Source organism: Alexandromys fortis, unplaced genomic scaffold, assembly GCF_014885135.2.
Source record: "Alexandromys fortis isolate MF-2015 unplaced genomic scaffold, M_Fortis_MF-2015_v1.1 scaffold_99, whole genome shotgun sequence".
NCBI lineage: Eukaryota > Metazoa > Chordata > Mammalia > Rodentia > Cricetidae > Alexandromys > Alexandromys fortis.
The window spans coordinates 135465-158371 of record NW_026067982.1 but is presented as its reverse complement, the minus strand read 5'-3'; the positions used below and the strand labels follow the sequence as shown (position 1 = coordinate 158371).

The 22907-nt window shown below is 48.6% G+C and overlaps 1 protein-coding gene across 2 annotated transcripts in view; it reads right to left on the bottom strand.

Annotated features, from left to right (window-relative positions):
* The window catches only part of Slc8a3 (solute carrier family 8 member A3), a 146181-nt gene extending 126492 nt beyond the window's left edge, over positions 1-19689 (bottom strand). The window contains exons 1-2 of one of the 2 annotated variants that reach the window (XM_050158621.1): positions 19168-19689; positions 405-2249 (exon numbers count right to left, since the gene is read on the bottom strand). In XM_050158621.1, coding sequence (XP_050014578.1) covers positions 405-2188 — 1784 coding nt within the window. In that variant the 5' untranslated portion in view covers positions 2189-2249; positions 19168-19689. The remainder of the gene's footprint in view (positions 1-404; positions 2250-19167) is intronic. The other variant, XM_050158620.1, reaches the window with a different exon arrangement.
* Positions 19690-22907: the final 3218 nt, after the last annotated feature.

Below are 22907 nucleotides of genomic sequence, written 5' to 3'. Positions count from 1 at the left end.
AGTTTCCAAACTCATAACCCTTGGTACGGAAGAGAGAAGAGGGAGAAGCCTGTGTGCTTTCCCAGCTCTTGCTTGCTGGCTAGCATTCTCCAAGATCGCATATAAACATCTACTGTCTCACACCTCTGCCATGCATCATCTTGAGTTTTGATGGACAGAACGTTCTGTGTGCTTAGATCGTGCCACAGGACTCTTTGTCTAGAAACAATTTAGAACGAGAAAACTTAAGGGGGGCTTGGGCACAGGCCCCGTCCAGTGGTGTCTGCTGATCCCGCACACCTGTGATGAAAGCAAAGTTTGCAATTAACACAGACATAACGGAGCGATGGAAGGAGTTGTGTGGACGTTCAGAGAGGCGGCGCAGGGTGGGCTGTGCGGGAAGGAAATACGGGAAGGTTACTTACACAGTTTCATCATTCTTGAACTCCAGCTCCCCATACGTATCCTCAAAGTCCTCACCACCACCCTTGGCGGTCCCTTCTACTGTCCTAAAAGGGACGATGACTGTGCCCCGGGCACCTGATGTCCTCAGAACCTTGACTTCCATAACGCCAATGCTCTCACTGACATGAATGGTATCACATTCAAAAGTGAAAATTCCTGCATGGTCATCATCCAAGATGGTCACTGTGGCCACACAAGGGGAGGCCAGGACAGCCCGAGGCAAGGGAAGACTATTGAGCATGGCTGGGGGCATCCCTTCCTCCAGCTGCTCCTCTTCCACACGGACATTGCTCAGCCTCACAAAAAAGTGCTCGTCCTCCTCAAAAATGTCATCGTCAATGATGCCCACCGAGAACTCCTTCTGGGTCTCGCCTGGCTTCAGAACCACCGTGCCCTCTGTGAACTCATAGTCGGCCCCGGCATTGGCAGAGCCATCCTCTGTTTTGTAGTCCACGTACATGGTCTTGGACACGTCCCCTCCTTTCCTCACCACCGTCAGGAGGACAGCTCCACAGTTCTCCAGGCACTGGTAGGAACACGGGTCGAAGAAGACCTTGGAGGCAAAGTCCTCGGGCTCATCTGTGTGCACCTCGCTCATGCTGGCGGTCTTCTTGGCCTGCTCCGCCGCATGTTTCTTAAGTATATTGCCTGCGCCTGTCATCATGCGGGTGGCTTGGATGCGGTAGAAAGCGCGGCTCTTCTGTTGGTGGGAAAGAGCATAGTAATTGGCCATCTCCACCAGCTGATCTAAGTCCTTCTCCGGGTGTTTTTGTTTCAGATCCTTAAGAATCCGGATCATCTCCCTGCGAGACTCATCTACCTCCTTCCCTTCCAAGGGGACCAGGTTCCCATCTAGGAAGTGGGAGTTCATCATTTTCCCATCCATCTCAATGCCCTTAGGGTGCTCGCCCTCTGTCTCAATGATAATTCCTCGGTGTTTATCTGTGCGGTATTTTTTGTGCATGTATTTGTAGAAGAGCAGCCGCTTATCTGCCGCCCAAGCCAGCAGGACACACACTGGAAAGAAGAAGAGGGTAAGGAGGCCTTCCCACACCTGGACCACACCAGGAGAGAAGACTGCCAGGATCATGTAGAGCCAGATATAGGCAAAGATGCTCCAAGCAGCAGTGACGAAGAAGACTCGCAGGTGCTTGATCTTCCGGGTCTCCCCGTCCGGGATCACATAGACGCAGATACCAATGATGATGAACATGTTGAAGGCCGCGCTGCCGACAATGGTGGATGGCCCCAGGTCACCAGCAATGAACCCGTGACCACACACCTCAATCAGAGACAAGAGAATCTCTGGAGCAGATGAGCCCAGGGCCATCAGGGTCAAATTGGAAACAGTTTCATTCCAGACCCGAATTGTAGTTGTGCTGGTCTCTCCATTGGGCTTTTTGATAGTCACTTCCCTCTCCTGGGAGGTGATAACTTCAATCGACGCCATGAAGCGGTCAGCAATGATAGACACCCCAAGAAACATATATATCAGGGCCACAAAATAGACAATGACCCTAGCAATCTTATCCCCAAGGGAAGGGTTCTCTGGGTACCAGATTGGCAGGATGACCCCCTCCTTGCAGTCCGATGACCCCGAACAGGACTCATTGTTCTGGCCTGCGCTGGGCACATCCCCCGAGTCACCGGCCTCTGCTCGAAGACCATTCAGGAAGAGCACAAAAGTAACCAGCCCAAAATGGAGGAAGGCAGAGGTGAGAGGCTGCAACCGTAACCACGCCATACACAAGACTTAGCTTCCTGCTCCACCACAGCACCAATGGTCCTCCTGACAGGCCTGAGACCTAGAAAGAAAAATCAGAGAGGCAGGAAAAGACATGAGAAAAAAATGGGGTCAACAAATGGCAGGTTCCCACCAACACAAATGGATGGTTCACCTCGATTGACATATGGCACTGACATACGGGGCTGTCTCTCACTTGGAAAACTGGATGTCAATGGAAGACACGAATAGCTTCTCTGGCCTCAAAAACCATCTGGTGGAGACTCGGTGGCAGAATGGTTTGAAATAGCTGGCAAGGCTAGGAGTGGAAACCCAAATGACACCCCCTAGTCCTGAGTTGTAGCTCCCCTTGTCCCTAGAATAAACTTCAAAGAGGTTTTTGTGCCCTGAGTTTTTTTTTTTTCTCACTTGTACCATTGCTAGAAATCTCAGTCTTCTTTGCCTTGCTTCCGTACTCAAGAACCTTGCAAAGCACAGGTTTGCAAGCGTGTGTGCTGAATTGAGGTGTGTTTTTAATGGGCTGGTCCCTGGGATAGAACACCTTGTTCTGTGTGTAATTGAGCTCTTGTGGTAAAAGCTTCTTCCTCAAATACAAAACTTCTGGAGGCAGCCAGGGATCTTTGAGGCTCCTTGTAAAAATAATAAAATTAATTTCATAGTGACCGCTGTCTGCACCGGAATTAAACTGAAACTCTGCAAAGTGTGCCTCCGACTGTGCCTCTGGCTCACCTATCAAACCATGCGCAAGACAGGCTATGGATCATTCAGATGCAGAATTCTGAGGGAAAACATAGAGAGGGCCAATAAGTAGACATTGTTACTAATAAAACATGTGAACGGTTCTCATAAACACGTCTGTAAAGACGTGAAGCATATTTGGGGAAGGCACGCGGCCTTATCTGTTGGGCTCAAAGCACTGCGTGGTGGCCCTTTTGAAGAGACTGGAAGGACACTCAGGGTTTCCAACCGAGGCGACTTCATTTGTGGCTGTAAATCCTTCTGCTCTCTGGCTCATTCAGACAAAACAGGGATGGAAACAACCAAGCCCAAGTTTTTATAGGCAAGCCATCCACTTCCCCCTTGCTGCTAAACCCCTGTGGAGTGTGGTTAGTAATGGGTGGACATGGGCTTCCAGTTATTCAACGCCTCAGAGGCGTCGAGGTCCTCATCTTCCACACAGGCTGTTCTTTCTCCAGTGGTTCTCACTTCTGAAAGCATCGCTCCCACCTACCCAGTTATCTGTGCAGGTAACAGGTGTTCGTCCGCAAGCAGCCTCTCCCTCCTGCTCTGTGTCCAGTCCCGCACTGAATCCTGTTAGCTCTCTTTCCGGTCTTCACCACTACCCTCAAGGTCCAAGCCACCATTGTCCCCTATCCGATGGACCTGCTACAGTGACCTTCTAACTAAAAGCCCCACTCCAACTCTTGCCAGAGAATAAATCTCAATTCTGCTTTCCTCTTCAGTCAGTACTATTGGGATTCTGGGACGAGAACCAAGGACCCCACACATGCTAGACAAGTACCCTACCACTGAACAATATTTCCAGTCAAGCATAGTCATCAATCAGCCGTCCCCCAACCCTATAAAACCACAGATTTAAGTGTCTCACTCCCCCCTAGCTAAAGATCTTCCATAGTTTCTTCTTGCTTTTGGTATAAATCCTTGATTCCCTACCATGACCAGCAAAAAAAAAAAAAAAAAAAAAAAAAAAAAAAAAAAAAAAGCCCTATGGGAGCTATATCCTTCATTATCTTCCCACTTCATCCTCTTGTTATCTCACTACAATTCAGCAATGCCCTTGCCCTTCCTTCATTTCTCCCTGATTATACAAGCTAGTATCTACCTCAGGACCTTTGCACGTGCCGTTATTCATGCCTGGAAGGAGAGCTTCCTCTTTGTACCTTCCCATCCCAACAACACTCTGTACCAACCCAGTATCACTTTCTCAACAACAGCAAATGTCCTTTGACTGATTAAAATGGTCAGTGCTCTCTCTTATCTCCTCCCATTGGAGTCTTTCTCTCTATGGCATTTCAAATGCTCTGAAGTTGTATGTTTATTTTCTAGTATTAGATGATTAATGTCTTATCCATTAAGCTGTGCTCACATAAGAGCAAGGGCTGGGTCTCCCCTGTTTACTGTGGAATCCTGAGTAGGTGTTAGCAGGGTTTCTTAAATGCGCACTTTTGAAATGGATAAATGTAGTCACCAAAAAAAAAAAAAAGCCTCCTGAGAGATCAATCAGCCTTCTTCAAAAACTATTTTATGATCTAAATTATAGTTAATTGCTTTGGAAATATATAAAGATCTCATAGATGAATCATGAGTCAATTTTAGAGGTTGTGTAGGCTCTCTTTAAATTCCTAAAACTCACTGACAGAAATTCCCCCCAGTACAAAGATATGCAGCCTATACTCTACCTACAAAGGTCTTCCTTCCAGAGAGCTATAGATGACCTCCCCTTCATATTGCCCAGAACAGCAGCCCAAGGCTGGGGCCCACACTAAACCAGGAACTGAGCATCATCACCATAACAGTGGCTTGGGGTCCTTGTCCTTGACTTCACGCGGAAGATAAGGGGTCATGAGATAACTATTCAGGAGCAGAGTGCTTGAAAATGTTCAGCATCGCATCCAAAGCTTATAAAATGGTCTTGGAGCTGTGGTGTGCAGAGAGATCCCCATCCACAAATCTGATCCTCATTTGCCCTTGAGAATTGCAGACAAGAGAGGATCTTGCCTTCTAGCCTCCACTTTGAAAGCTTGGTGGATTCTCATAGGTGCCGTGCAGAAGGAGATGCAGGTGGGCCCGGCTGAAGCAGCTTTTTAATCAAGAGCCCATGGGATGAATGAAGGTGGCATCTCCAAGTGGGCAGCCATCCACAGACGTGGGGCATCTTGGAGGTAGTTGTCCTGCTCAGCAGGGCAGAGCCATGGTCTTAGTTATTCCTCAGTCCTGCAGACAGACTGTGGCTCCCGGCTGTCATGGGGATTGCCCTGTCACGGGACTAGACTTGGAGGCTGAGAAAACAGGCAAGCTGAAGGCAAGAATAAAAGGAAAAGGCAGAAAGGCGACTGGCTAGGAAGCACTCGCACCAGTGTTTGGCGCTGAAGGAAGAAACTCCGAGTGCCTGCTTTCTCTTTCTGCCCTCCGAACCCCAGAAATAGATTCTGGCTGCAGGGCTGTTAGACTGGAAGGGACAAATCCTCTTACAAAGTCAATTGTCTTTTTATTTAATGCCACTGTTCCAGGCCCAAATACAAACTGAGGCAGATTCCAATCTTTCAGGGCGTCTCCTTACCCTTTTAAAGACCCAGACCCAGCGATAGGGCTCAGCTTGGAAAAGATATTAACAGCAATTGCTATTGCTAAGCATTTACTACAGACATCATGTTATTTGTAATTTTTATAACAACCCTATGAAGTTAGTAAAATTTTTATTTCTTTTTGTATATTTTTGAGAAAATGTCTTATTTCAATCATTTACTCAAAGTTTAAGCCAAAAGAAATCATTAATAGAGCCAAAATATACAGGGAAATGACATAAAGCGTACAGTTTTAAGCCACTCACTCGATTTTACCAAAAGGTCCCATTTTGTTGTAGAACATGAATGGCTCCAGTCAGCTCCCAGTCTGATGCAGACTCGGGATCAATGTGACTGTGTGGTTGTACCCACAGAGGAGACACTAGCCATTTGGCAGAGCTTCGGAGTCCCCAGGCTCGGGGCTACACTGGCTGCCTGCTTCTGTCACCCACCTGAATATTCTCCTCATCATTCAACTTGACAAATATTGACAAATGCCTGTGATTTGCCACGACATGCCAGTGGGTAAAATGAAAAACGAGACGCAGTGTTTGCCCGCCAAGGTACACTTGAGTAGGAGGAGAAAGAGACACAAAAATAGACAGTTTCCCTACAAAGTGTGGGGGCAAGGGCAGAAGGCTCCGGGTACTCGGGGAGGGCGCTGAGCCAGCGTGGGACTCGGGGAGGCAGTTCTGAAGGAGATGATCCCTGAAATAGGTCTTCAAGCATGAGTGAGCTTTAAAAAAGAAGAAGAAAATAAAGAAAGCAAGAAGAGCATTCCAGTCAAAGAGAACAGCCCCGGCAAAGACATGGAGACTTGAGACAGGCTGCTGCGTGCCTTGGATTACAGGAAAGAGAGCACAGGGAAGAGAAGCCAGAAGAAGAAGCCGGATGGCAGGGGCGTGTTCATTCACTATAGGTCTTCCATGGCAGGCTGAGAAGATGGAATTTGATCCTAAGACAAGGAAAACCAATGATGGGATTCTAAACAGAAGAATAACATGGTCTGATTTGTGTTTCAGAAAAATCCATTTCCCCAAAGGCTTAGGATAGCTCTAAGGAAGAAAAGACTGGAAGAGGAAGATTAGTTCAAAATATGCTTGGGAACAGAGCAGCTGCAGATAACGGGGGACTATGGCTTACTCCACACAGAGTGACCCCCTGCTCCCCTTTTGCCCCTTCAGCAGAACGCATGTCCTGGCTTAGTCCACGACCTCCTGTCTCCTTCCTGGCTTATTCTCCTAATTCACTCCCCCTCACTCCCCAGGGCCTTCTGCAAGGTGTCTGTGTCCTCAGCGGTAGCTCCCGACATCTTTTAATATTGCTGGCAAATTTAATTAAAATCACTGTTCCTCTGCTCGTCCAGATCATTAATAAAACAATGCCACCAGGCCAGACTGAGCAATTCTCCCTCCTGCTACGCCCTCCACTTTCTCCAATGGGAACAGAGCTTAGGGCCTGTCACCAGCCTCGGTAGAGTCAATCTGCTCTGCTTCTAAATCCAGGCCCCCCTGCACAGGCGTCACAGCCAATTGACATTAAAGTTATAGATGCAGCCCCGGCTGCGCTTGCTCTGACATGTCATCTGGATGCAAGCACACAGCAGAGCTTCCTGGGTTTCCTCTGCCCACCTCAGGAGATGTTTGTGCAGAGTCCTTGCAGGTCCTCAACTCCCTGCTCTGTCTAAGGGGCATGGCAGACAGATGTGACTTGGGATGCTCTGGTAGTTCGACTGACGCAATTAGAATCTGGATCCATGAAGGAAAACCTGATGATGCTCAATGCTTTTCTTATCTTACCAGGGAAGGAGGCATGATCATATCCATTCTATAGATGGCACATTCGAGCTCAGAAAGGTTAAGTCATTTGACCAACATCACAGTTACTAAGGGGAATGGTAGGCACCTGAATTTTGGAAGTCTGCGTCAGGAACACATCATATTGGGTCCCGTGTTTGAGCAAGAGCCCAGAGAGAATAAAGTTGAGTCCTCCTGGATACAGAGGCTTCCCTCCACCGCCCCCACAAGCCTGCATGTTCCAAGTCAGCTTGGAACAAAATAGTAAGCCTTGAATTTGAAAGTAAGAGGCAAGATTGATTCACAGTTGTGTCTCAGTGAGTGGAAGACCCTGAGAAGTCCGTGATGCTCTTAGGGGCAATACCTGCATTATTCCTAAATCTCAGGTTGGGTTCGACAGTGTTTACAGTTATTCGACAAGGGACATATTTAAGTTAGATCAGCCCAGAGCAGTAGGGGAGCCAGGCTTGGAGTTCAGATTCCCAAGCAGAGCTCAGAGGATAAAGAATAAGCCAAGGGAGGGTGGTAGGGAGAAGAGGCTGAGACAAGGTCAAGGAGAGTTTTCATTCTGGATTTACCAAAAGCCTCTTGGATTGAGTCCATTTTGTAAGCAACTGTTCCTTGTCCATTTAGGGAGAGATGCTGTGCTGCTGATTGGGGTACAGCCATGAATGAGTTATCACTCATAGAGTTTATCTTCTGACGAATACAGTTACATGCTGGGAAGTCACTGATGCCCTTCTCTTGCTGTGCTACCCTGAGCACTCAGGTAGGTGGCTCTAAGGTGGTGACATGGGGAGCGGATGAAGTGCAGTAGAACTTTAAAATAATGTGGACAATCTTACAGTGACACAGGGAGTCATATTGCACAGTCCTTCCTCCTCCAGTCTCATACAAATGCCATCTTTTGCCTTCTCTTAACCCTCACACGTTTTAATGGCACCTGAACCATGTGACGATGCCATGGAAACCTGTCAACACTTTCCAGGAAACCCCACACATAAGAAAAGAAAGTCCATAGACAGAGCAGAGCTTCAGTCTAATCAGACTATATATGAAGCACGGACTTGGGAATGACAATAAAATCGAGCCTCCATTAAGAACCCATTCGATGGCTGGCATCGTGCTAGGCACTTTCGTGTCTTCTGTTTAACACCTCACAGTGCCACAGTGAGACAGACGTTGTTCTGTGTTCTAGAGAAGATATGGGGGCTCAGCCAATTCATAATGGACCTCACAGGAGGTCCATTAGCCAAGCAAGTGACACATCTGAGCTTTGAAACTCAGAATGTCAACTGCAAAGTCGGCTTCTAAGCCCCAGGGAATGAAAGCTTGTTGGACAAGTAGGATAGCAACCTGGGGTCCAAGACACCCCACTCCTTCTGGGAAGCCCTTTCTAGTGACGCCCCCCCTCCTCTACTTCAGAAATGAGTTATCCACACAGAAGATCATATACACTGCCCTGGGATTATTTGTGTATGGCCACAACATCCACACTTTTCTGGCAGTTCCACGAGAGATTTCAACTCAGTGTAGAGAAGAGTTTGTTGCTTAAGTTTTAAAAATGTACTTATTTTTATGTGTGTGAGTGTTTTGTCTGCACGTATATCTGTGCACCACATGCATGAAGCACCTATAAAGGGTAGAAAAGAGCACTAGATCCCTTGAGACTGGAGTTATAGACAGTTTGGATCTTCCATGTGGGTGCTTGAAACCAAACCTAGATGCTCTGCCAAAGTAGCCAGTGGTAATGGTTACTGAGCAATCTATCCTTCTTGTTTGAGATTTAGATGAGTGACTATTCTCAATGAAGAACCACTGATCAGAGCCAAGTAGTTGAACTTGGATATCTTTTTCCCTTATAACATCTCATGATTGAAAGATACTACAATTTACTAAACTTACAAAATCCAGAGAATCTGTGGAGTCGCCAATAGGGAGAATGGGCCAGAGACCTGGGAGGATTGGGCCTCTGCTTAGGTTAACAAAATCTACATCTTCACTTCCTCCCTCAGCTGGAGACAGTGATGAAGGAAGTCCACATTCTAGAGATGTCTGTGTGTCAGAATAACCTGGGATCCCCGAAAAGGGTGGATGTCTAGGTTCTACTTCCACTCTAATTTTAGGCTTCCTAGGATTAGAGCCTAGATGTTTGTGTTCTTATCAAGATCCTCCATTGATCTTCGAGATACTGCTAAGTTTGAGAATCTTGGGAAAGAAAACCAGGATCTGATGATGGAGGAGATGTCATCTGTCTATGTGTTACTTTCATTGGTTAATAAAGAAACTGCCTTGGCCCTTTGATAGGACAGAAAACTAGGTAGGCAGAGTAAACAGAACAGGATGCTGGGTAGAAGGAAGTGAGGCCAGACGCGATGGAGCCAGCTGCCAGGTCAGACATGCTGAATCTTTCTCGGTAAGCCACCACCTTGTGGTGCTACACAGATTATTAGAAATTGGTTAGTCAAGATATGAGAGTTAGCCAAGAAGAGGCTAGAACTAATGGGCCAAGCAGTGTTTAAATGAATACAATTTGTGTGTTGTTATTTCGGGTGTAAAGCTAGCCATGCGGGAGCTGGGCAGGACGAAAAGCAGGCCTGCTCGTTCCCTCACTACAATCTGACGACACATGCTTCTCGAGGATTTCAACCATTAAGGATTTTCCTGGGCCAGAAGGACTTCCGCTGCATCATGACCTACAAGTGACTGCAATGAAGCCTTGCTGTGCAAGACTCTCACCCTCAGGGACTCCCATATGCTTTTGTGCAGTGCCAAGGATAGCATTCTCCATCACATAAGGATATTTTCCCCTTTGGTTGTTCTCTCTAAGCTTGCCGTGTTATGCTCGTACTAAGGATATATAGAACTAGAGTGCTCTTCCCTTACAGGGATGCTGCTCTTCTGGTTTCAGCCAAACAGATTTCTAGTTATTTTTCCTTTCAGTGATGGCAGCAAAGGCCATCTCTAGTTCCTGTGACCTTTTTGTTCATTCATTCGCTCTCCAACTGGTGATTGCATGAAGCTCTGTGTGCAAATGACGCAGGTTGACACACTGTGAGAGGTTACTCTGAACCTTTGTCCTAAACATATTTTTCCCCACAAACACACACACACACACACACACACACACACACACACAACAAATTCTAAGACGGACTAGAGGTTTTTTTTTTATCATATTTCTGTATCCCCAGTGCCTAAATCAGTGTCTAGCGTATAGTAGATACTCAGTAGATTTATTGAATGGATGCGCAGAAGAAAATTAGTAGGAATAATATCCACTGATTTCCCCCACCCTTGGCAGCATTCGACTGGAGGATGGAGAACCATCTGTTGGGGATGCTGTGAGCAAAGATTTTCAAATTTGAGTAAGATGAACAAAAATATCATCCTTCTTGAGAAGCACACATTGCATTGGGGAAAAGTGACAGAAAACTGAGTAATTAGGACAAAACAAGTGTTATATGTGGAAGGACATACAACGATGTGGCAAGGAAATTTGAAGAAGAAAGGGTTAGACGGGCATGGGGCCACTAGGGCCAGTTCTGTGACCCAGCTAACATATCTACGGCTTGAAAACTGAATGGTAGCTAGATAGGCGAAAGCTGGTGTACTGTCAACATGGACAGCAGGAAGCCCAACGTAGAAGGAATTTGTGGAACTCAAGATGCACAATGTGCATTTAGAGAAAGGCAGACAATGTGCTGAGGCAGAGGGCATCTGAGAACAGCTGTGGAATTAGGTGAGAAATCTCTAGAAGGTCTTGAGTGCCTCACCAAAGAATTTGGGCGTCACCTTGGAAAATATGAGGAGCAATAGAAGATGAAAGTTTTTTAAGCAGAGGAGAGATAGGATTAAGATTTTCTTTTGGACAGTCTGAAGTGATGGGAACATGAAACCCCCATGGATGAACAAAAGCAGGGCCTACTGTTTAAACTCTCTCAGCACTGGGGGGAAGGAGGAGGAGAAACTAACGCTGAGGAAGCCATGGATTTCAGAGCTACCCTAGGTAGAATCAGTCGAAGTGCGGGAATGGGAACAACAAGGTGACAAAGAAAGGATTGAAGGGTCACAGCAAGCTCATCACACCGCATCTTCTGCATCACACTGGTCCTCCAACGAACGCTCCTTCTGCATCAGAGATCCAGGACCACAGAAAGGGGAGCTGGAGGAATCGTCACAAAGGATCCAAGTCACACGCCTACATCACTCAAGACCTTATGGAACACTGGACAAACAAAATAAGACCAGCCAGAGTTCTACATGACTCCCCCGCCCCAAGGAAGAGCGCAGGGAGTCCTTGGAATCCAATCAAGGCACTAGTGTGCTCCTCAGTTTAGTGGAGGTGAAGACTTTTGTTGATTCAGTAGCCTGATGGAGTGTCCCTGTCTCCACCCCCAATGAGTACACAGAAGTGTACACAGGTCAGTATCTAAATTCAAGCAAGTGGTCTGGGAACTTAAAATCACTGGCTGAGAACATTAGAGAAGGGGTGGGATTAGAGATCTCCTGTCTGTCAAAAAATAAGAATGTAATTCCTGTAGAAGGAACGGCGCCTTTGAAAGCATCACTCCCAGGAAATGGTGCTATGGGGAATTTTTAATTTTTTTTTTTTTAGTTTTGAAAGATACAAAGTTTTAAGATTAATGCAAACCCAAGTTTGAGTACAAAAAAGCTTTATTCCATTCATTGATTCCCTGGTGGCAGGGGGAGTTGGGAGGTTGGGGTGGTGATGGTAGTGGTGATGGTAATGGTTCTTATCTGCTGAGTACTTATTGTGTTCCCATAAAACTCATAGGTTCTTTGAAGGTGGTGCTGCCTGCATGTGTTCTCAGATTTACTGAGTGTAAATACGGGTCACACTCTGGCCTAACTTCTGTCCAGTCAGAATTGCATATCTCGCCTTGACGACTAATACATCTGCCAGTCTTGCCCCAATTCATATTCTGCCCCCTACAAGATAGTTTTTTCCTGAGACAGGGCCTCATTGTGCAGCCCATGCTCATCTTGAACTTGCTATCCTGCTTCTGTCTTCTGGGTGCTGGGATTACAAGCTAGCGCTACCAAAACCAACTAGACATTAAAAAAAAAAACCTACCTACCAAAGAGATCATGCCATCCCTTGCATCTCAGCATTTCTGGACACTTTGCTCCTCTTCTAACTGCTAATTGGCTGTCTTTACCTCTTGTTGACATGCTTTGCAGCCGCACTAAGATAAAGTTAGCTAGTGATTCTGACAATGGGTTTATCTCAACCATATCCACATGTGTCCCCTTTTCATTCCATTCTGGTCCCCAATGGCACTTTCCTTCTCAGACTCTTTCCCTTCTCTGCCATGTCATTTTCATGTCTTTCGGAGCACATATCACTTGCTGAACACATTGTTGCCTTTGTCTATTTATTTTTTGGCTTACCAAGAAATAAAAATTCTATCTGGGCAAGAAATGTGCTTCAGACTAGAAACTGGGATATGGAGGGCTCGACACATATTTATTGAATGAATGAAGAATGACCATAGAATAGAATGACTAGGACACCATGTATTTTGAGACTACAAGCTTCCCGATGACCCGTAGGGAGAGAAGGAAACGGTTAGCTAAAACAGCAAGTTCTGTTCCTTTAGAAGAACCAGAAGAAGCATGTAGTGTGAGAGCATTGTCTACCGTCCAATCAGCTCAGTTTGCCACCTCAGCTCGAGTGCTCTCACCCGCACCTGCCTCTTGTTTTGGAGGTTATGAGCTTGAGAACCAGTATTGACCCTGAATCATTCACTCAACAGAGATTTAGCTAGTCAATGCACCAAGAGTTTACAAAGGCCTTTTCACTGGCATGGTCTCCTTTTATTTTTATAGTTGGGGTGATCACACAGATGAAGAATCTGGTATTCAGTCAACCATTAGGATTTCTACACCGATAAGTATGGAGCCAAGAGAGAACTTTTCTATGCTGACTACAGAAATCTCCTTCCACCTAGCCTGCTGGTGTATGTCAAGCGAGGAAGGGCCAAAGAAAAGCAATCCCTGAACTGAGAGAACATTGGGTCAGCGGGCAGAGGTGTGAGAAACATCCACATCTACCTAGATGCTGCTCTTCCTCCTGCCCCTGGCTGTTCCAGAGACCACCTCTAGACTCTACGGTTGACGTGACTCAACGTCAGTGCGAGAGTGCTGGCATCCTTCTGACCTGTGGCTGAGGGGAGCTGGGAATTGCTGCCTTTTACACAGGTTTTCCTTAGACCATTCTCCCATGGTTTGATTCATTTTAATGTCACTTCATTTATCTTAAGTTTTAAAATGTTGAAATAGGGAATTCAATCATATCATTGCCTAAATGAAAAACAAATGGGGTCTGGCAAGCCGTCAGAGTCATCTCTCTGAGACAGAGCTGGGGGCTTCTCTCATACCATCAACTCCAGTGGTGTGTGGGCCTGCCTCCGTTTCACAGAGAGCATCTTCTAGCTGCTGCTGTCTTTGAAGCTGCTCTCTCTCTCTCTCTCTCTCTCTCTCTCTCTCTCTCTCTCTCTCTCTCTCCTCCCTTCATGATTCCCCTCATTTACTTCCCCTTTAGTTCCTTCTGAGGAGCAAAAAGGCACAGCCACAAGGTGGTTCCCTGCCTGGCTAGGGAGGGAGTATGACGGGTATGGGTCATGTGGGCGGAGCTTTTGGTAGACCCCCTAGACACAGTGTTTGTATTGAATTCTTATTTTAACATATTTTTTCCTAGGGGAAAGTAGTGCTGAGGGTGAAACAGGAGAGTTGGAGCAATTGGGGGCCCAGAGCATTGCCAGTCATTGCCAGTCATTCTGAGAAAGCCGTTGAGTATTGCAGTAGAAGTCCACTAGGGACTGCACACTGAGGAAGGTCAACTGAGTATCACTGAGTATATCCAATTCCTGAAACTGATGGACATCTTGTTTCAGACAGTGTGCAAGTGGCTGGACGTAAGGCAGAGGCATGTGGAGCTAGAGGCACACGCTCCAGGAACATCCTGGAGTAATAGCACAAGCCACCAGGGAAGACCGCCAAGGGACGGTTGGAGAAAGGGAGAAATGGGAAGGGGGCAGATTCTTTGAGAAGAAGACGGGGGACCATAGGAGAGCTCAATCCACCAGAAGCCCAGCAAGGAAAGGTCTAAGGAGCTAACGGTCCACATTATCTGATGAAAGTGAGTATGGAGAGAGAGAGAGAGAGAGAAAGAGAGAGAGAGAGAGAGAGAGAGAGCTCACTAGAGTCTGGAGAGCAGGAGGTCCTGGAGTAGAAGGTGAAAAGCAGAAACGATGAGCAATGGAGTGATAAGGAAATAGAATAATGATCACTGTACAATTTCAAAACTTTAATCAAGGTCAGATGGGGAGAGGGTGGTGGAAGGGGAAAGTGGACACGCAACACTCTTTTTAGAGCAGGGCTTGTGGAGAGACAGGATTCTGTGTTCAAGGAGCAAGCGACTCCAGATAAGAGAAGGAGTCCTGTTTAGCAAGAGAGCGGTAGCTCTTCAGAAAAGGAGAGGGGTCCTAAGCCGAGTGGAGCAGACATGATACAGGGAAAGGGTCTGACTGCACCACACAGTCTTCATTCCCCTGGGCAGTGAGGCCCTCTCCTCTCAAAGGATCTAGAAAGCACCACCTGGAAGCAGGGGAGACTTAGCTTCTAGTCCCTGCTCCCAGATTCAGTCTCCACATGACCCAGTGCTCTTGCACAACCGGGGTCACCTGATTTTGTCAAGCCACGAATCAGAGCAGCTCGTGCTCCTTGGCCTGCTCCATGCTATATCTAGGATGAAGTGAAGCGGTTTTCTTAGTAGGTGGGACTCTGTATAAAACAGCCAAGTATCCAGGATCCTGCGATGAGATTTAGCAACTCCCCCAAATGGTTCCTTCAAGAAGTCTGTCTTCATACACACATATCTACAAGTCCTGCTCCAATGGTCTCTACAGATTTAATATAAATATGAATCTGTCTCATCTTCCAGCGCTCCTTCTGAGGGTGAAAAGGCTTTTATATCCTTAAAGACCTCTCCATCCTTCATCTTTCAGGGTTTGTCTTGCTTTGTAGCTCAGAGTACCAGGAAGTATGCCTTTTTCATGCTGGAGCCAATCCTCCTCCCTTCTAAGACCTCTCTCCTCCAAGGCTGCGTTTACAATGTCTATTCGAAACATAGATGGACAATCAAACATAAGCCAGCCTCACTGAAGAAAATCAGTGGACCACCTTCCTCGAAAGGACATTCTAGGGCTGGAGATATTTAAAAGCTAGGTTCACAACCCAAACTATAAGATCATTCTAGTTTGCACATAACTCCTCTCTCCATTCTCACACTTGGAGAGCTACAGAAGCTTCCCACTGGTCCTACATGCCAGTTCCAGCCAGTGTCTGCACATTGTATAAAATGCTAGTTTGTTCCTTCACTTCTGGAGTTAAAGCTTTCCTAAAGCCTCACTGGAAAATTCCGTGTGGTTCCTTAGCACAGAGTGCAAGCCCTTCGCGGTTTGACCCTACAGCTTCTCTGACCCTACAGCTTCTCCGGCCACATCCCCCTGCAACTCTGTGTCCCAGCATTTAGAAAAACCCCTCTCCACTTTAGACATCTCAAACGCTGATCTTTTTGCTCAGCGCTGTCTTCTTTTCCCCTCTATCCCCTCTCTGCTTTCACCAAAGCTAACCTGAACCCATCCTTCCCTTCAGAGCTCAGCTGTCCTAAGAGGTAGCCTCCAGGCCCCGAGAAGAGGTGACTGTTTCGATTTACTTCCACTGATCTGACATTGCCCTTCGGGTAGCAGAAATCACTTTATACGGTATTTGACTCCTCATTGGTTGGTGTCCCTGCTAGCATGTGTGTTTATGAGGAAAGGAACCATTCGGTCTCGCATGCCTCTGTTTCCTAGCTTATATCTGGCAGAGTAAGTGCTTTCTGAATGCTTGTTCAATAAACGTCTCCCCGAAATACCAAGCTAAGGTTTTCTCTTTTGGAGAAAATATTTGAACCTCTAGGCAAAGCAACCGGACTGGAGTGAAGGGAATTACTCCACCCCACTCATCAAACTTAAGACTGTGAGGAGAAACCAAGATGGTGACATCTCCCAAATCCTGATTGTGGGCAATGGCTGGACCAGACAGGGTGGGAAACAATGTCACACCGCTGCCTACGAATGATACGCATCACTGTGACCAGGGATTATACAAAAGAACTGATTGGCACAAGGAACAGAAGAGGGCTGGGGCACAGAGTCAGGGTGCCAGCTCATGGAGGGATCCGGAGCGAGGGGATTTTATTTTTTATAGTACTACAGATTAAACGATCATCCTAGTCAAGAGCTTTCCCACTGAGCTACAACCTTGTTTTACTGGCCCACACACCCACACACCCATCTTTTTCATTGTTGTTGATGGGTTCTCACTACATTGCCCAGGCAGGCCCTGAATCTGTAAATCCTCCTGCTGAGGCTACAGACATACGCTGCCAGGCCTGGCTTGATTCTACAGACGAAACAAAGCCAACAACAGCAAAACAGAGTTAGTTCGGAAACTTCCCTCTCTTCTCTGACCCGGAGTAGAAGACACCCACGGGGGCGAAGACGCAGCATAACCCTCTGGTTCCATTAGTTTAACAAAACAGTCACCAAGTGCCCGCTTGATGCCAGGCACAGGGTTAGGCCCTGGGGATGCATTGGGGATAAACAGCCAGTTATCCTTCCTCCTGTCTTTGCAGGGCTCATTGTCCAGAGCTGCTCTCGGCGTCGCTCAGTTACATCAGTAAAATTGAGTTGCATCTTAGATCACTTTAAAGTGATATATGTTCAGACTGTGGGTTGACGGAGTGAGGAAATCGAGCCTAGGCAGAAGGAATGGAAGGCTTTCCCCCGTAAGGGGTGTTGAGGACTGGCGTGTGGGAAAAATTCAATGGGCATTCCACGTAAAGGGACCTGCACCATGGCCTTCTGGTCAAATTAAGAAGGAACCACTACAGTCAGTTCCCAGAGTTTCCCGTTATATGGGCTCTGTGGGATCTCCTTACACACACACACACACACACACACACACACACACACACACACACACACACGGTTCATTTATTTAAAGAAAAGAGACATGTGTGAAGGACGGCTAATGAGATCGTAGACTGCAGTGCCAGCCCCGGGTAACTAGACCCCATCCAGTCGCCAAAAGCTCTGGCCATCAACCATCCTCTTTTGCAACACTACAAGGCCTGAGTTTAGGAACAGCTTCCTCTTACAGCTGGGTGAGCCAGACAGAGGCAGTTAGTTATGGGGCTGGGAAGATAGGGAGAAGGGCCAGCGGGAGGTCATTTGTCCATCCACAGTGAACTGACGCCCCTGTTTCAGGAAGATCGTGGCGCAGCAGCTATATTTGAAAACCGAGGTAAACAAGAGCTCAGCTCAATTGGACAGACAGAGCACAACAGCTGTGGAAGATTAATCACAGGAGCGTGGCTGCAAGTCACCAGGTCGCTGGAGGCCCGCAGGCTTCCCTTTTGGTACCCCACCAGAAGACCGGATGTGTTCCTATCATGTACCCACAAGCCTCCCCCTTTGGGGTTTCTTGGCCACCCAGGAGCTGGGCACCTGGCGCCCAGCTGCAGCCTGCATTTCTGATAAATTGCACCCAATTTCAATCTTTCTGCCTGGGAAACAAACCTTAGCACCAAAGGTTCAGAGGTTTGTTTTTAATTGCCAAAAGAGAAGGGGGGGGGGGGTGGAGAGGGATAGGAGGCAGGCAGTGAGCGAGGAAATTTACAGCACTGCATTATAGGCGTTTGCTCTATTTAGCCCCCCTCAACATGGTTAAAAATAAAACACAACGAATAAAAAGGAAAAAAACTGCCTCCTCCCCCGCCCCCCACCCCGCAAAGCCCCTCTAGCAAATCGTTTTCATCCTCTGCCCCAGTGGCTCAGGTTCTCAGGGCAGGTCAGTCAGGGCCTGCAGAAGCAGGGCTAGCTTTAAAATGAGGGCGTGTGTGTGTGTGTGTGTGTGTGTGTGTGTGTGTGTGTGAGAGAGAGAGAGAGAGAGAGAGAGAGAGAGAGAGAGAGAGAGAGAGAGAGAGAGAGTTGAGGGATTGATGGGAAAGGGGGCTTAGTTATATACTTTCACTTCTCTCCAGGGCCTGGGATCTCCCAGACCATGGGGGCTCTGAAATCTCAGGACTTAAGAGTCTCTCTTATCTTCTGCTTGGCCCAGGAGTCTGCGGGGTGGGGGGTGGGGGGAGAGGAAAACGGGCGCGCTGGGGCTGCAGTTGCGGGCCGGCGCCAAAGGAGTCCCAAGGTTGGTGTGCCCGTGTACGTGTGCAGTGTGCGGTGGTGTGTGTGTGTGTGTGTGTGTGTGTGTGTACCTGGGTCCGTGCCAAGCGAATAACGCGGTCCCCCCCCAACCCCAGAACCGGTGGGCAGTCAGCCCCAGGAGCCAACAAGCCCTGGCACCGGCGAGACACACGCATGCACGCGCGCATACACACACGCGCGCGCGCGCACACACACACACACACACACACACACACACATCTGGCAAGCAGATTCCCCCATTGAGATGCCTCCACTAAGTCAGCAAACCCAGGACAGGACTGTAGCCACGTTTCCAGTACCGTGGCTCACAGGCATCTCTGGAGGCAACCCAAGCACCCTCGCCTAGACACTCTGCGAGATCCTCCCCGCAACACCGCATACACAACGTACACTTTCCCGAGCTCCCTCCCCCACTTCTGGCACTAACCTACAGGAAGGCAGTGCATGCGAATGATCTTCAGAAATAACTTATGATTCTTCACCAGGGACCCTCTTGGGGGTATCTTAAACCCCAGATCTTGGCGTCTTCTGCCTCTGCCGCCCACCGGGGTGGGGGTGGGTTGTGGGCTCATCCCATTACTCACCGATTCCCCTCAGCCTCCGGAGCCCGATGGGCAAGTGAGGCGGGTTAGAAAGGTGCGCGATGCCCGAGCCGCCCGGCTCCTCACCGGCCGCAGCGGCTCATCGCCCCCGCGGGCTGCGGGCCGGCTGCAGCGGCGTCCAGGGCATGACAGTCCGCCGCGGCCACCCGCCGGAGCTCGTGGGCTGGCAGCTGTCAGGGGGCTGCGGGGCAACGCATCTGGAACTCGAGCGCCGGGGGGCCAGGGCTCAGGGCGCAGAGTGCGGACCCTCGGCGCCGAGCCAAGGAACACGGATGGCCCGAGAGTGGCCCGGGCAAGGCCCGGAGTCCCGGCCGCCTTCGCCTGGGGATCCCTGCGGGAGGGGCGGGACGGAGAGCAGCGCGGCGCGCCCTGGCGGCTCGGAGGGACCCCGGCGGGGGCTGGCTGCCGCGTCGCCCGGGCTTTCCCGAGGCTGGAAGCGCGCGAGTCAACCTCGCCCGCCGTCACCGCGGGAGACGTCTCGGCCTCGCAGCGTGCAGAGGGGACGAGCGTAGGGGCCGGTTTCTGGGCGAGCCTAGAGCTTTGCCCATTAAGCCTCCGCAAGAAGCCAAATCAAAAAGCCAATCTCCAAGCCTCCAAACCCGACGTCACCCTATCAGCTGGGAGACAGCCACACCGAATGACAAGCCGCGCATATTTAGCCTGGCACACGGAGGGGAGACTTGCACAGCGCATCGCGGCGGGCCAGGGACATCGGGCCGGATCCTCGCGCACGGAGAGCCCCCGGAAGATCGAATGCGGACGCAAGCCCTACCCGGAGGCCACCCACCCAATCGTTGGGCCCTGGAGCTTGGAGCTTCGCGGCAGGCGGCAGCGAGAAGGCGACGCGTCCTGACCTGGATTCCCCAGAGTTGGAAGCTAGCAGGCGGGAGCTCAGCACCGGCTTTCCCCTTGTCCCCAGGAGACGCCGCCCGCAATTCCAAAATTAAGTCCCCTCCAAACACATCTGTGGTTTTTAAATATAGCAGGGAACGATTACCCAGGCAGGGTCCACCCAGGCCTAGGGGAGGACTCAGGGAGATGGAGGTTGGCAGGGGGGCACTCCCCCCCCCCCATTTGCCGTTTATCCCCCTTCTCTTCTTGGTGCAGAAATCAGCCTGTCATTTTCTCAACCCAAGTCAAACAACAGCTTTGTAAGAGACACTTTGGTGAGCGCTGCTATGTAGGCTTTAGGGTTTTTTTTTTTTTTTTTTTTTTTTTTTTTTGAGGCTAAAAATAAAAGGGGGCTGCCTCTCAAATTGCTGCTTACTCTGGGCCTGGAGGCTGGAGTAGAGATGGCCCTTTGATGCAGCCACAGAGCTAGGGTTTGGGGCTTGGCTCGAGAGTAGTGTACACACACACAGCCTTAAATCAGACGCCTGTAATTTGTTCTATTTGTCAGGCGTGGTCCTAGTGGTAGGAGGCGTGGACAGACCACACCTAAGGATGGGGTTGCGTGTCCTCAGTTTATCGGTGTCCTCAGGCAGTTGTGAAGTGAGAGTAATGACTGCCCCTTTGTATAGATAACTATTGTAGATGGGACAGAAACCATTCTCCGAAGCTTCTCCTGCCTGAGGCCAAGGATAGGGGTGAATCACAGGGCGTCATATCACAGGGCGTCATGACACCGGTGAGGCATCAGCATCCCCTGAGCAGGGCCCGAGTTAGTGCCAGCGAATTTGGTTGCATTATTTGGTGGCATCCTCACAGGAAGGTAGGAAACAAGTGCGATTACTACTTGCACTTTTTTGTTGTTGATATTTTGTCTTGAAGACCTGAGCCGGCTATCCTGAGGCTATGTGCAGCAGGCTGGGAATGGGGGGGGGGGGGGGGGGATGTGCCTCTCCAACAGAGTTTGCTCCAAAGAGTTACCTGAGAATAAGAGGCAGAAAGCAGCTGAGCTTGGAAGGAAAAAATACTCTTTTTGTCAGGCCCTTGATTCAGTGTTTCTTTAGCAAGTCAGGAAGCAATCTGGCCCTGGATGGTTCAGCATCCAGGATGGTTGTTAGGAGTGTTTTCAAGCCCTTATGGGCCTTGAATGTGGAGGCTTCCTGGCTGAGACTCTGGCTTTGTCCGGTTTCAGTGACTCCCGAAGGGGTGAGGTATCATATACACCAGGCAGCAGGATTTTACCCTATGCTGTCTACATGGAGCGGTAGCGCATTCCACGAAGCAGTCGTGGGGCGTCTGACTGGACTGCAGTGAAGACAGAGAGGGATGGAGGGTGTGCACCGTGGGGCAGCTCTTAGGAAAGGTGCTCCTTTCCCAAAGACGCCTCACATCCCTTATGAAAGTGACAGGTCCTGGGACTCAGTCATCTTCCTGGAATTTGGCAATAACCAAGGGGACGCATAAAGAACTGGGTTACAAGGATGTATGTGGTGGTACTTAAAACAGGAGAAACCTGAAGTTTTTCAACAAAATTGGTGGAATACATCACGCTGCAGTGACACACTACCATATAAAATGCTGATGCAGCAGTCTGTGTATTGACGTGGAAAGGTTTCCATGATCTATGAGACTGAGAAAAAGGTAGAAGGGGGGGGGGGAGAGGTGTGGCCGTGCCATGACAACATAAAAACACATAAAACATTTTAAGTGGCTATGCTTGATGGTAGGATTTCTAGTGATTTTAAATTTATACACACACACACACACACTTTTAGAGGAATAAATTATGTACAATCAAACCACTTGCTTTAACTACCTAAGTTGATGTTTGTGGCAGTTTGGATCTTCAGTGCCCCCCTCCCATAAAGGTTTACTTTTAAGGTTCTATTGAGAGGTTGATGCTTAGTGGGAAGTCTTTAGGTCTTAGAAACGTACCTTCAGAAATGATTGGGAGGGAGAGATGGGGAGGGAGCTCAGATGGTAAAGTATGTGTCATGCAATCATGAAGATCTGAGTTTGGATCCCCCAGAACCCATGTAAAAGCCAGGTATGGTGGCATATGCCTGTAATCCCAGTGCTGGACAGCAGGTAGGGTGCAGAGATGGGAGGATCCCTGGAGTTCATTGGCCAGCCAGACCAGTCAAATCGGCATTTCCAGCTTCAGTGAGAGACCCTGTCTCAGAAAATAAGTTAGAGAGCATGTTCACATGCACGCACACGAGCACACGTGCACACATACATACACACACACACACACACACACACACACACACACACACCAGCAATCATATGCACATACAAGACCGTGAGGTTATACCTCTCTTTTCATTCCTAGCCATGAGATAAACATTTTTGCTCTGCCACGTGCTCTGGCCATCACATGCTCCTGCCTTAGCAGACCCTAAGCAACTGCAACCCCACAGTCATGGGTTAGAGCACCCAGAACCAACCTTTTCTCTTAGACACTTAGGATAGCAATGCTACATTCACTTGCACAACAAGTCTGGTAAAAGTGTTCACAAGCCAAGCAACAACAAAATCAGGATCTGGATTGTCTCCCACGTCCAAAGCTCTCCCCAGCCCCTTGTGTGGACCCCTTCTCCGCTCTACTGCTAGCTGATAAGCCTCCCTGGATAGTTTTGTTGCAGAGTCTTCCTTGTTACGCTCATCTATTGCTATTCATCTTAGTTTTCTGTTGCTGTGAGAAAAAAAAAAAACACTCTGTCAAAAGTACCTTCAGGGAAGAAGGGCTCATCATTCGGACTCAGTGTTCTCCCGTACAGTCTGTTGTCCATCTCGATGGGAAGGCATGGTGGCAGGAGCTTGGGGGCTGG